Source organism: Chlamydotis macqueenii, chromosome 3, assembly GCF_036417535.1.
Source record: "Chlamydotis macqueenii isolate bChlMac1 chromosome 3, bChlMac1.mat, whole genome shotgun sequence".
Lineage (NCBI taxonomy): Eukaryota > Metazoa > Chordata > Aves > Otidiformes > Otididae > Chlamydotis > Chlamydotis macqueenii.
In genome coordinates this window covers 69398437-69413953 of record NC_141558.1, presented here as the reverse complement: position 1 = coordinate 69413953, position 15517 = coordinate 69398437, and the positions used below count along the sequence as shown (strand labels likewise).

The window sequence follows — 15517 nt, the reverse complement described above, 5'->3', positions numbered from 1 at the left end:
ACACTCATTTCCATATACAATTTTTTTTTTGTTAACAATAAATCACCACTTAGAAACATCCTATTCAATGCAATTGCCACCTTCATACACATCTAACATATGGTTTCTAAGTAATTAAAGACGACGGGAGCAGTTTACAATGCACTTTGCAACCCACTTCATAGTTCAGGGAGCTCAATGATTTTCCAAAAGGACTAGGCTAAAAGGAACCCTGCAGAACTGAGGAGAAAAAAGTGCCAACAAAACTGGTGATGCAGATCAGATCTTATCCCTAACTGATAACACTTAGCTACAAAAAAAAAAAAAAAAAAAAGACCTTTTCACAGTGGTGCTTCATGTGGTTATGAGGGCTTGGATCCATGAGCGGCATGCAGCAACTAAAGGCTTTTTAGTGTGTACCACCTGCGAACAGAAGACTCCTGAACCTACAGGGATGCCCTGAAATGGATCTTATGCTTCAGAAAAGGCCAGGTGCCATGTGAGCTTTACCACTTGCTGCTGACCAGTAGCTCTTCAATCCTTCTTGCAAGTTCACTGCTTCTCTTCATCCATTCATACTTTTCAAGGTTCAAAATCCTTTCCCTTTCTTTGCCATACCTTCTGGTATGTTCACCTTCTTGCTAAATCCCTTACTTATGCAAAAGCACAAGGGAAAAGGGTAGAAATGATGCAGAGAAATGTTGACAATCAATTCCTTTTTAGTTTTGCCATTACACCTACAGCACTGAAAAAGGCACTTGTGTTGAAGTGCATTCCCCCACTCAGAATCCTCTTGACCAGCCTGTTCGTGACCCTCTCCCTCAGGGTGCAAGCACTGGGTGTGCTTCTAAACAAAATGTTGTGATTTGCTCATGTATAAAATAATTCAGAAAAATCATACATGCCTCTGAATTGTTCAGGTTGAACAGGGACAGTTACCATTTTTAGTGCTAGCAACATTTAACCCATACATTTCCTGTTGCTAAAGAATAGTAGGAAACCCTTTACTAACGATTTTTCCTTCTAGTGATGGAAAGCTGCAATACATCCACAATAGTGTACTAATGAATGTATGATACATCTGTTCATCAAAGGTGCTCATAATTATATCACCAGGCTTATCACTAAAATTCACAGATAGTAGATGCTTGCACCCTTTATGTGCTAAGATTTTCAGATTTATCGCCCGTAAGAAACTTCTCTCATGCATCCTGATAGCTGACTCTGAGCATGCACAAAACAATCCTATTTATTCATTGGTGAAAAGAGAATCGGCTGATCTGTTATGAACAGGAGCGCTTTCCTCCCTAATCTATTACAAAGTTCTCAAGATAATAAGTTTTCCATGATCTTCTGTTATGGCACATTATTTATTAATTGCAATGACACTCAATGCTGAACCAACCCTTTGACTGAGGACTGCCCACTTGCTGATATAAAGATGTATTTATGACAACAACATTTTGGAACATGATCTTAAAAAAAAAAGTTCCTAATTTTTATAAACAGAAAGATAAAACTAGTTGAAACTCAGAGAGAGGAGCTTGCTCATAGGGAGTAAAAGGAGCTGCAACTAGAAACTGCTGTTTTGAGTAAAATAGTTGTTTCCTAGTAAATATTGACACAATACATACATTTTCTCTAGGTCTCCAAGTCCTGCGAAAGCTCCTTTTGGAATGACTCTCATCTTGGTAAGGACAAATCTCCTGAAAATAGAGAAAATGGAGTGATTATTCACTGTTCTCAACAAGCGACTGCGTAGCAGCCTTGTCAGCACAGGAGAGGCCTTTATTGCTGGTACAAGGATAGCCTCCAGCTTTGGCATCTAAATACAGCTGTTCTGCTCAAAGGCTTCGTGCAACTTCAGCTGCCTGCCCAGACCAAAATTACAGCACAGCGTTTGGCTGCTCAGCATCCGGAGCTGCTTGGGGGAAACAGCATCCGTCAGTAGTTGTAATTTCCCTGTTTGCTTCAGTAAGAAATCCAGAGGCACTCACCACAGCTTTGCTGTGTGCTGGGAAGAGACAGCATTGTTCTCATCTCAACCTCTCTTTTGAGAGGTACTCAAGAACAGGATGAAGCAGCCCCGTGGAGCCAGACTGAGGTGAGTTGCTTACACAAGGTTGTAAGGTGGTACATGCGTGCTCATGCAAGATAAGCCTTAACCTGCTGCACAGATAATTTAAGGAGTCAGCTACTATCTCCCATCAGTGTAACTTTAATATCCTTTATTGCTTCTCAGTCTCTCTTCAAATTAGTTTATAATGTGCCACAAAATTAGGACTTTGGAATACACAACTTGATCACACATGCACCAAGACAACATTTTAATGATTTTTTAAAGGTCATAGAATATGCTTTATGAAAAAAGAAAAAAAAATCATATAAACCTTTTTGTAACCTGGACTCATCTCCTTTTATCACAATAAATAAAGAGGATAACAGAACTACTGATGGCATTCAGCAAATGAAAGGTAGGGTATCTACTACCCCTTGGAGAAATAAGGGGTTATCTGGGTAATTGTTTTGTTTCACACGTTTAATCATTCATAGGTAGTGAGCACAAACAATTGGATATATTAACATGACCTGCTCATCAAGATACATGCTTCACAAGATACACTTATGACTAGATGCCAAGTCAAGAAAGAAGTGTATCTGAGACATGAGAAAGCCCACAGATTTTGCAGGGAGAAATATAATATTTTTGTATTTGCTGCTGGAAATAAAAGTCATATTCAAACTCCCAGGTATTAAATACGAAGCTGTTAAAATAAGCAAGGCATCAGATAATACTGCTTGTATCAAATGATAGCTGTTAAAAAATGGTAAAAAATGGTATGTAACACCATTTGTTACATACATGAATATCAACCTGTGACCCAGTTTCTTAGACTATTTTCCCATGGAAATGAACAGTTTTCTGAATTACTATGGAAGTCTGTTTTTCAGTGAATATCCCTTCTAGAGCATCCCTCATTTTTATCCTCAGAACTGGTGCTGCATGGCTGCTTGGGATCGCCTTTCAGCTCATCTCTCTGCTTCCTTGTCGTTATGTCTGCAGGAGGACAGAAATGGGAAGTCAGCCTGGTACTACCTGCTGTGTAGTCCTGCAAATTTTAACACAATACCTCAAAATGAGACTTACTTTCTTACCATTCACATAAAGTATTCATACAGTCCTCATCTTTTTGTTATTACAGCTGATTAGTTTAGAATTTTCATGGGAGATTATAATATTTTAATCAAAGACATAGACAAAAAAGTATTATTCTGATGGAACACCACTGTGAAAGGTTCCTTTTTTTTTTAATTGTAGGTCTTTAGTAGAATCTATTCCCTCATGTAGTTATGAGTTAATATTCACCTAAGTGGGACAAAGTCAGTGCATGCCTCACCTAGCTCTAGAGATGTTATGCTGATTACACCAGGAGTCAACCTGGCCCCGTGCTTTTTTAAACATTGAAATTTATGGTCTTCTCAGTCCTGAAAGATTATAAAGTCCATTTGGCATTCCAGTATTTTTGTACTATCATTAATGTGAGTCAGAATGAGTTTCAACACACTGTCACAGAACTACAGTGTTGAGATCGTTATGCAAATGTTAGAAGGATTAAAGAGCTTCCAGAAAAGGCCTAACCTGGATTAGGCGACTTGTAAAGCTCTGCCGACAACATGGCTGCCACAATGCGTGCAAAGCTATGGCTGTGCTTTCAGAGCCCAACCAGGTACAATGGATCCTCGCCGGACACCCAGACGGCCTAGTGCCACAAAGCCGAACTGTCAGGAAACCCTTTAACTTTGATCTGCTTTGAAACCTTCCCTAAACTCTCCTCTGTAGAAACACACGCCTAATTTTGGAGGCCTAGAAAGGGAGGTCTGTCTGAAAAGCCACCTATAATCTTTTTATGTCAGTGTTCTAAAATGAATCCTCCCTCTGCAGGTGCAGATGATCAGGACGTGTGCAATTTTTTAATTAAACACTGGCCTACACCATGCTTAGACACAACAAGAATTTACAGCCTGATCCCAAAACTAATTAAAAGACGGCAACCTCATTCATAGCTAAGGTTACCTCTATGAGGAAAGCCACAAGTGCACAGAAGTAAAAATCAAACCTCGAGCTTCTTTGTCGAATACTGTGCTAGCCCGCGTTAATAAGGTGCCACTTGTCCAATGCCCTGAGGCAGCTGAAGTAGAATTGAAGTTTAATAGCTGAAGTCTCACATTCTGCTTAAAAAAATTAAGGTTAATTGTTTTTAAACATCCCTGAGTAGGCTAATAAAGTCCGCCTTAATGGTATAACGAACACTGAAAATTAGAATCAGCTACTTGTTGAATTACCAACTGTATAATGAATAGGAGTCTATTGTAACTAGCCAAACGCTGTATTGTCAATAAATCTCACCAATCAGGCTCCAAGAACCAATCTGTACTTAACTTGAGATACTGGCTATTCAGTACCAATTCTTTATGAGGTACACGGAGAAAATAATTGAAAAGCATTTCCTTGGTTTTGTTGCTGGCATTATTTTATGGCCAAAGAAATGAATACAGCTCACCTTCATTCAAGTATGTTTCATTTCAAGACAAACAAGTAAACAAAAGCATCCTTTAAAAAACATATACTTAATGGAGAGATGCAGTATTTGGTTCTAAAAAGAATATGTTAGCACTTACGCACCAGTAAGGAAAGCACTGAAAAGTATAAATACTCAGTGCATGGCGTGGAGCTGAAAACCCAGAGTCAGGTGCCCAACATAAGGTGCGAGAAAGGTTAGACTGAAGGTTAGGTGATCCAAAATCTGTATGCAGAGCTAGCCCCCAGGAAACACTAAATCTCATCTGCCAGAGCTTTCAGCCCTGCATCAGAGCTGCAAGTGTAGCACCAGCCGCAGCACAAACCAGGCTTGCAGCAGACTTTGCTGGGAGGGAGGAAGGCGTCGTGGTCTCTCAACACAGCTCTGACAGCTGGAGCAAAGATGCAGAGAATGGGAGTCCTGGCTTCAAGTCCCCGCTCACCTCGAGTGGTGCAAACTCCCATATTTCATGCCTCAGGAGGATGCTCAGCAGCCAAGGGACCTCTCCCTGTCTAGGCCCAAGCATCATGCAGCCAGGGTTAGGCTCCTTGTACCACCAAAGAGGACAACGGGGAACTTAACCCTATCGTGCTCTCTAGAGGCATTACAGTCAGAGTTGATTCCCTGGGACAAAATAAAAAAATAAAATAAAATAAAAAATTGCACTTTTTGAAGTACAAATTTCAGTGATGCTACTGTTATTTGGGCTACAGTATGTCCCAGAATTCCTAGCAAAGACTTCAGTGTTGGAGCCATCAAAAGCTCAAAAGCTTAAGAAATGAGAACAGAAACAAGCACAGGAAAGGAAACAAGTCCCAAATGATGACATGCTTATCCTGCATCATGAGAAGGCAATATACATCGCTGGAAATAGAAGAATGGCAATATTAACTATTGTTATTCCCTACATACAAACATATAAGCTAGACTTAAGTCTAGCCCATTGCTCCTGTACATGCCCTGATACTCAGGAGAGGTTTCTAAATCCTCATTTAAATATATCTGTTGAAAGTGATTCTTGGGGAGTTTATAGATAGGAACTGAAGCTGTCTGCTGCAGGTGTATAATCACACTTATACATTATGTGTTATGAGTTATAAATACTTAAACATATAATATTCCTTAATATTTAAGTGATTTTTTTCTTACTTTTGATTTTCTGACCAATAAGAGTAATTGTTTTCTGTTGTGCAGTAATATTCTTTTACATCTGGAAGGGCAGGTAAGCTTACAATCAAACTATATTTCTCTGGACTGAAGATGCACAATTCCCAAAGGTTTTTCCATTTTTAAGTGTTTTACGTGCTTCTTTATGATATCATTTTAGTTTGTCTCAAAAATGAGCATGAGCAAATTCTTCTGTTATGAAACTACTAAAAACCTGTTGCTAATTAAGGATAGACCTGTCAGGATTAGGACAGAACTATCTCCTACTGATTTGTTTATTTATATAGAGACATGCAAACCTGGTTATTTAAAACCCTGGAGTCTCAGTTAATATGAAGCCACTGACACAGGAGACTTATATCACTTCATATCACCATGAAGATCAAACAACCCAAATACATCTTATTTCTGTATGGCTATGTCTAGTATAAGAGAAATATCACAGTGCCAACTTAATCTCAGAGCCTATAGAAGACTTGATGCAAACAACAGAAATTAGCAGGTACTGGTAAAATGTACCTGAATAACTCTCTAACATTTTCAGTTATGAAGAGATTTATTGAACTTTTCCTCAAATAGAGTCTTCTGCAGCTGAAGAAGTTCAGATAAACAGAATGTAAGACATGAAGGGAAAAAAGTCCTCCAGAAAAAATAATATTCTCCCATCCAGCCCCACATGAATCCAGTGACGGAAATTAGACTGACCTCAGCACAAAGGGATGGAGGACTAGATGTCATTATTCAGGTGTCTGGTGCCCAGGTATGGATGATTAAAAAAACTTTGTAAATTACAAGATTAAAACAGTGGACCCATAAGGCTCATTACTGCTAAATGTCTCTAAAAAAAAGTGCATAGGAAACGTGAACTGTGCACGTTAGACAAATCAATGTAAATATACTATGTTTGTGAGGTTAGCCATTTATGTTCAAAATGACATATTCTGCGTATTCATCAAATGAGTTCTTAAACTCTGGTTTCACAAGCTTTTTCTTGGACAATTATCAAGATGCTCTTTGGCATAAAATCTCCACCAGAACTTACTCCCACACTGCTCTGCTGCCCCCTCCTCCCAGCTCCCTTCCTTGGCCACGTCATCCACCACCGGCAATAACCTTGCACAACAAAGGACTGCACTGATTATCAGAAATTAGGCTATTAAAAAAAATTCTGCTTCATAAAACATGGCTGAATTTAGGTCTTTCAAAACACTCTTTAAAACTCATTCCTCAGATCTACTTAAGTCACACACAGTTAATCAGAAAGTGTGTGCATTGTAGAATTATCTTCCCCGGCTCATGTAAATTGCAAATTCATGATGTTAAAATGAACTATATCAAGCAGATACTATAAACTTTATAACTTAAGGACCAAAGGAAAACAAAATAAAAAGCCAAAAAGATTTGGTGACCGTAATGCTAAATCACCAAATTCTGTTCCAAAGAAATAAATGTGATTGATAGGATTTTGAAGAACATTTTACTTTAATCTCTGAGCTAATAGACTGATGTTATCACATTCTAATCCTCTGCAGCAATGTGTATTTTCTCAAACAAAGATTTATAGTGAAATTTAATTTACTCTTTGTTTCTTTGTTTTTGCTTCTTGCTTTGGAGATGTGCTAGAGGTTCCAGAACAAGCAACAGATTAATCTTTGCTTTACATCACGAGAAGACAAAATAATGCCATGACCTATTTATTGTCCTCTTGATTAAATGCAAAAATCAACAAAATCCTGCCTCATGATTTTTTTTTTCTGTTTTCGCATGATTAGTCAATGCAACAGTGAAGAACTCTTGGTTTTCATGCTGTAATAGGAGCCAAATAGATGCTGCAGACTGTGTCCCAGATGGTGTAAATCCATTGAGTTGTGTCATTTTGGCCCTAAACTTTTGTCCTAATTCTCACTGGAATGAATAATGAGATTCCTTTGAGCTAAATGCAATTTAATTTAATTTTATGAAGAACATTTGTAAGTCCCCAGCTCATTGAAATAGGTTCACATTGCCATATGACTTCACTCTGACTAGGGTCTGGTTTTAGTAAACATCTCACTAAGAAGGGGCATATGCTAATATACATGAACATGAAAATATTTCTCCTAATCAGCTGTCTAGGTGGAAGATCTCTGTAATCTATTAAGCAGCTTGTAAATACTTTCAGACAGAGCTATGGCTTCCCCTTCCTAACAGCAGGTGGAGAGGAGTCTATAACTCATAAATCGGATGCTAAAACATCAGGCTTCAAAAAACATCAAGCTAAATGCAAAAAGATTGGTCTTATTTGCTTTCTGGTTTTAAAGTATTTAGAGTGCATTCATATCATGCTGTAAAGCTGTTTTCAATGCTCATGAGGCTTTAATTTAAAAACAGAGGAAGATTTATAGTAGTTTCCTCAATTCCAGGAGATGCTGAGGTTGAGACTTAATAAGGCTGATGGGATCACAAGGACTGACACCAGCAGTGACAAAACACCACTCCCGCCATCCTCATGTTTTCAGAGAGATATGCCATCGTCTTAAGGGAAAACCAAAACTAAGTAGAATATTTTTCCAGTAATGACTAATCATGTAACTACAGATTCATTTCAAAAAGGAGACCCTAATGGCATAGGCACGCTTGAATGATGGGTGAAGAGCTTTGCAATTCATTTTTTCAACTGAAACACGATTCACACATTTGAGTCTGAGAGCCCCTACTTTACTGTTCTGGTTTTGTTTAGTGAGGGGGGGCCTAAGGTAGTGGCTTCTGTAGGAAACTGCTAGAACTCGCTCCCCTTTGTTTAGTGGACTCGGCCGGGCCTAGGGTGGACCCACTGCTGGCCAAGGCTGAGCCAATTGGTAGCAGAATGTCCCGTGATAATGCCTCTGCGATAACGTATTTAAGAAGGGGAAAACAGGAAAACATAAAAAAAAAAAAAGGAGAAGAAGTGAAGCAGCTGAGTGGGGGCAGAGAGGGGGAGGCATGAGCCTTGTGGACCTTGCAGGCCTCACCCTCTGGCCTCCCGCTGGGCAGCCGACTGGGCCCAACTCAGCCCGGCCTGGCTGCAAGAAGTGGAGAGCCACTGTGGCACCTGTTCTGGAGGGGCTGCACCCCGTGGAAGAGATGACCCACACCAGAGCAGTTTCACGAAGGACTGTGGCCCTTGGGACGAACCCCATGATGGAGCAGGGGAGGAATGCGAGGAGTTCTTCCCCCGACGATGAAGCAGCGGCATGAAACAACATGTGATGAACTGACCGTGACGCCCATTCCCTCTTCCCCCCTGTGCCACTCGGGGGGTGAGGGGGAAAGGTAGTAGAGATAATGTTAAGCTTGGGAAGAGGGAAGGGTGGGGGGAGCGAGAGAGAGACTGCATAGTATGGTCCCGATCAGGGCTGAACTACGACATTTACACACATGTAAATTGACTTATGAGAAAAAGACCATAATCCCTTGATAATTTGCACAATCTGGCTTGAAGCATCTAATCACTGCATTCACCTAACGTGCTTAAATCAGCTGCTCATCCCCTTCAAGTACTTGTGAAAGGAAAAGTTATCTAGATGTGCAGCTGTTTTATTCCTTTTGTGGGATAATAAAAACAGGTAAAAGTGAATATTCCAAGGAAAAAAATACACAATATACATTTGATGGAGAAGACAGAAACCAAAGATCCCCTCCTGAGTTTCAGGCTGTCCTGGGCCTGGCTAGGAGGGAGTTAATTTTCTTCATGGAAACCCATATGGTGCTGTGGTTTAGATTTTTGACCAATATGAGATATTCCATACCATATAATGTCATGCTCGGCAATAAAAGGGAGTTAATCAGGCTAAGTGCAAGGTCCTGCATGTGGGTCGTCGCAATCCCAGGCACAAATATAGGCTGGGCGGAGAATGGATCAAGACCAGCCCTGAGGAGAGGGACTTGGGAGTGATGGTGAATGAGAAGTTTATCATGAGCCAGCAATGCGCCCTTGCGACCCAGAAGGCCAACCGCATCCGCATCCGGGGCTGCATCAAGAGAAGCGTGGCCAGGAGCTCGAGGGAGGTGATTCTGCCCCTCTACTCTGCCCTGGTGAGACCCCACCTGGAATACTGTGTCCAGTTCTGGAGCCCCCAACACAAGAAGGACATGGACCAGTTGGAGAAGGTCCAGAGGAGGGCCACGAAGATGATCAGATGGCTGGAGCACCTTTCCTATGAAGACAGGCTGAGAGAGTTGGGGCTGTTCAACCTGGAGAAGAGGAGGCTCTGGGGAGACTTTATAGTAGCCTTCCAGTACCTCAAGGGGGCCTATAAGAAAGATGGGGAGAGACTGTCCGGTAGGGCCTGTTGTCGACAGGACTAGGGGTAATGGTCTCAAAATAGAAGGAGATAGATTTAGATCAGATATTAGGAAAAAATTTTTTACACTGAGGGTGGTGGAACACTGGAAGAGGTTGCCCAGAGAGGTGGTGGATACACCAGTCCTGGGAAACATTCAAGGCCAGGTTAAATGAGGCTCTGAGCAACCTGATCTGGTTGGAGATGTCCCTGCTCCTTGCAGAGGGGTTGGACTAGATGACCTTTGAAGGTCCCTTCCTACCCTAACCATTCTATGATTCTATGATAACTCTGGGAGGGCACACGTCCTCCTTTCATACATGCTACTCGGGATTCTCTTCAGGTCTGGGAGCGATGTAAGGGGCATCTCTGAGAAAGAAAATATTTTGGTTTGTGTGCTGTTAAACAAAGCAATGTACTGACAAAGTAAATACAATTAGAACTATGATGATAAAGTTATTAGCGATGCCCGTCTTCTTTGCAGGTCTGAATCTAAAAGGCAATATGTGCAGTAGCTCATGAAAAATCACTCCTTAATCTTTACCAGTGGCCTCCCTTAAAAATCAATTTCCTTTTCTTTTTTGAATCAGATTAAAAGGATAATGAATAGTACTGATGGTATTCCTATTCTAAATTTAGTGAATACTTGCTCAGCATAATAATGCCAGCCAGCCATAAAAAGCTGAAGGGAAGCATTTTAAGACCACACAGCTGATGTCCTGCTGGCATTTCACATGTAGAGTGCCCACAATAACATAACATGGATAGAAAAATGCCCGTTTCCCCAGCAGAGTTGCAATGCCGCTCACAGAGGCACACAGCAAAGACGCTGTGAGATTTGTTTTTCCCCCAGGACCTTGCTTAGGTCAGCTAATAAGTTGCACACAGTGGCCCTCAGCAGCTAACAGCTGATAAGGAAAGATAAGGAAGGAGAGAAAATTGTTGTGAGAAAAAAAAAAAAAACACGTAAAAGACTGCAAGAGTGCTCAAGCAATACCCTTGTAAAGCTTACTCTCCCTCCTTCCTGCCTTAGTTTTCCAAAACCATGGCATGTTTAGTCTCAACATTGATATCCTTTTCACTTCTGGACAAAGCATACACTGTCCTCTGTAACACTGTATGTCCCCCCCACGATGCCGCAGATAGCTTTTTTTTTTCCGAGGTCACACATTCAGGCAGTTAAAAATAAAGCTCCAAGATGCTTTGAAATACCTCTGCTTGAATAGGGTGGAATGAATCTGGGGATAGAGGATTAAAAAAAAAAAAAACCAAGATGGAGCGAAAAAAAAAAGAACTATTGCAAAATTCGCAATCAGAAAAACAGATGCTACACCAGGACTTTTACTCCATCTGAGATGTTTAATGGTCTATGCTTAGTGCAATTATTTCACTGTACTTAGGTTGGGTTGCTTTACATCGAGATAAAGCTGGAGACGAACAGAGTTGTGACTATTCAGAGCAGTTGCCTGCTTGCGTTAACTCATTTTGCAAAGTGTTTGACAAACAATTTTGTTGAAGGTTTAGGTGCAAGTAGCAGTAACGCACCAGACATGCAACAAACACAAACGGCATACATGCCCTGAGCAGACTTACTACAGAGCACCTTCTGGCACACGGACATTGGTTCCTTCAGTGGATCCCGGTGGATGCAAATCAAAGGGCAAAGTTTGTGTCCTGCACCCTTGCAGTAGATAAAGCAGACCACCATGAATCGCCACCTTTCTTTAAGCTTGCCCAGAGCTCAAGCAAAGCAAAGCAAAGCTGGAGCTCTGGATTCCTCTACAGTAGTACGTTCACACAGAGGAAAAAAAGGTTTGACACTAAGCACCAATTGCAACAACAAACAAGTCGTCTTTATGCCTATAAGCAGAATCACAGTTTGCATCTGGGAAGAGTTTAACTGCTAGGAATGAGTTACCCACAAAAAAGGCCAGCAGTAAGCCTGAAAGAGCAGTTAAAATTGCTTCTATTAATGTGAAAGGCATGCTGTGAAAAGTGTTTTGCGTAAGATAAATAACACAAGGGAATTAAGTTATACTGTCTTGGTTACAGAGAGACAGAAAACAGTGATTTCTTTATTTTTACAAATAGCTATACTCTATTAGTATCGATTATCCTGGAAGACAACACACTACTTTTAGGAGAGCGCATCCTCGTTCCTCACAGCTTACTCACATGGGCCTTTGAGAAATGTACAGCATGTGATAAATGTGCAACTTCCTTAAAATTTGACCTTGATATCTGCAACCATCTTTATGGTGAAGAGCCATTAAAAAACTCATTCACTCTCAGCAACGTCTGGCGTTGTCGCTATTGTATATTAGCATCTCTGCATACTTTCTTAACAAAAGGAGCATTTTACAAGTACTGGGTATTTTGTTCCTGCACAAAGAGCATTTTACTTTGTGTTCCTTCTCATGGCAACTTGTCAAGGCAAATAGAGTTATGGAAAATGTCCACAGTCCAAACAGACGGGGGGCTTTTTAGGTACTGCCTTCAAAACTTTTTTCCCGTCTTTTGATTCAGAGCAAGAACAGCCATCCTGCTCACACGCAGTTGGTCATTTCAACTCTTTTCCTGTCCGAAGAATGTGTCAAAAAAGATTTTATTATGCAGCAGGGAGAGAACAGTGGTTTGTCCCTCGGCTGAGGCAGTAGCAGAAAGGTGACAAGTGTTCTTTATGTGCAGTGTTTCTACCTCTAAGACCTCAAGACTTTCTATGTTGGCAGGCTCTCCGTACAGGATGCAATTTTTATCAACCGAGGCAGATTGTCCAGGGACAAAATTCCTTAAATTCTGGGTTGGATGCCTTAGTGAAGGTAAAACCTCCTTGAAAGAGAAAGCTTTTCTGCAAAATGTGTTGCTGAACCACCCTTGTTTAGCAAAACATCAAATAACTTACCTCTGTCACTTTATCTTGCTTGACAAATTCATTAGAAAGAGCTAGAGTGCTTTTTACCTCCTTTCTCATCCATATCTTCATAGGCACTATACCTGTGTTACTTAATGGGACACAGCTGAAATATCACAGAATACTGATAAAATAAAAAGAAAGATACTCACTGTTACATTTCCTAATTTGCACACAAAGTCTAATAAGTAAAAGGGTGCCCACCAAATATTTGGCTTAATTTGGATACATCCAAAGGCTTGTTTGAATTAGTAATGAGATATCTGATATTCCTTGGTGCCAAAGCAGTCAGCAACCATTTAAGACCATTAAGCACTTTGAGACAATTGTACTCTTTTTTTTTTTCCTCTGGATCTGAGTATGAGCTTTGCAAAAGCAAATATTCTCTCTGCTATCTAATATGTGCTGTATTTTCCAAAGAGCATTGTGAGTGCCAAACACAGCTAACTTATCTGGCAGTCTTGGGAAAGCAACATCTCCTGAAGGAGAGGTCCTGGAGGTGAACAGCCCGTTCTCCGCTGTTCTCAGGGCACCAGCTAGATTTGTGCTGACATAACAGTACTGAAATTCAGAAATGTGCTGGGCTTATGCCATATGTTCCCATTTCTCTCCCACTGTGGTGAGTGGAGCATTTCCTTATTTTTACATCCTGAAGTGCACATTTAAATTTTAGGTACTTAAGTTTTGAAACAACACTAAAAGTGACAAAAGTGAAAAATTTCCACCTTTTGTCACTCTAGCACCCTGTAAAGAAGCAAAACCTCCTGTTCATGCCCTCTGGTCACACCTTCCTCTAATCTAACTGTTTAGTCAGTCTCAGCTGACTATTGCCAGGGGGATGAAAGCTGGCTCCTGGAAGCACTGCTGCCTGTGCGAAAGGATGAACGACCCAGCACACTGAGAATGGGAGCACCCATGAGATTAACAAGAGCAACAGGCTCCTGTGTGCATAAGAGAGCTCGGAGTCCCTGCACTGCAATGACAACTGCCAAGATGAGGTTTTCCAATGGAACCTACAACACTTTGCACTTTTTAAGTCCTGTAAACATCCCCATTTACTGACATTGCTCACCATGCATTCCCACATCACTACTGCTCTTCCTAGCTGTACAGTTTCCACGTCAAGAACTTCTCCAGCTCATCTATTAGTGATTGCACAGGATTCACAGGGATATGAATTGCAGGTGGATGGACTGTTCAATTTCATCCTGCTCTCTCCTGAGAACATATCTTCTCCCTCACAGTCTTTCTCTGTTATTGAGATCTCTTCCCCATAGACTTCATCAATTTGATATAAATAGAATGACAAGGCCAGGAATCCTTATTACTTCTCCTTGTACTAAAAAAATCCCCCAAAACATTGTGTTTTCCGTTATTTTAGCAAGGATTTTTTTTTTTTGGCCACTGCAAATGCTAAGTTCTTCTAGATACCTTCCACTACTCATGGATTTACTTTCAGTTATTAAAATGATGATCCTGAATAAATATAGCACATCAGCTAGTATAACAGTATCCTTAAAAATACCAACTGTACTATTTCCTTCAGGATTGTCAGATCTCTCCCCAGTAACACATAGCACAAAGATTGCACTGGTGTCAAGCATGGATCTTTAATACATTTGAAAGTGAGCATTATTGCTTCAGAAAGATGCCAGCTTGACCACACTGGCAACTGAAAACTGGCTTACATTCAGATTAAAGATGTGCTTAGTGCTTTCACCTTCAGAGTGCTTCTTGAACATGACTTAAAAATAATAAACATACATGGTCCTACTTAAAAAGAGTGACAGCACAGTGAGACAGGAGAAATTTGACCTGCTTATGGCGCAGCTTCAGGTTATGAAAAACCTCTAAGAAAGAGCTTAGTAGTTGAGCCTAGGAAAATATATTCTTTCCAACATCTGAACTCAGTGGATGGACCTAGACTTCTGCCCCATTCCTACACAACTTTCCATTAGCTCTTTAAATGGCTATGATAGGCAACTCCTTGTGCAACGTTGAATAATACTTGCCTGGAAGAAACAAGGATAGATGTAACAGTCATCTGAGTGAAGGAAGGTCATGAATGGCATCCCATAGAGACTGGCATAGGACCTGCATACCATAGTCAGGAGTGAGGAGCAAGGTGACAAACATGTATGATAACAAGGGTAGTAAAACAAGAGAAGATTTGCAAAGCAAAAGGAGTTCAGTCTTCACACAGCGTGTAGTTAAGCTATGCAACTCCTTGCTACAGGACACTGTGGATAGGATACAGTCAAGAAGAAATTAATAAATGCATGAAAGCAAGATGTCACTCTGCTCAAGAGCCAAGAGAGTTGTAGAGATACACGTCTCTGCTGAGATAGAATCATAGAATCATAGAATGGTTAGGGTTGGAAGGGACCTTCAAAGGTCATCTAGTCCAACCCCCCTGCAAGGAGCAGGGACATCCCTGACTAGGTCAGGTTGCTCAGAGCCTCATCCAGCCTGGCCTTGAACGTTTCCAGAGATGGGGCCTCCCCCACCTTTCTGGGCAACCTGTTCCAGTGTTCTATAACTTGCATCATAAAAATTTTTTTCCTAATTTCTAATCTAAA

General features: G+C 40.8%; 1 protein-coding gene across 2 annotated transcripts in view; it reads right to left on the bottom strand.

Moving 5' to 3' along the window:
• Positions 1 to 15517, bottom strand: part of FSHR (follicle stimulating hormone receptor) — an 85667-nt gene that overhangs the window by 50586 nt on the left and 19564 nt on the right. For both annotated transcript variants that reach the window (XM_086743970.1, XM_086743971.1), the window contains exon 2: positions 1614 to 1685. In XM_086743970.1, the coding sequence (XP_086600096.1) occupies positions 1614 to 1685 (72 nt within the window). The remainder of the gene's footprint in view (positions 1 to 1613; positions 1686 to 15517) is intronic.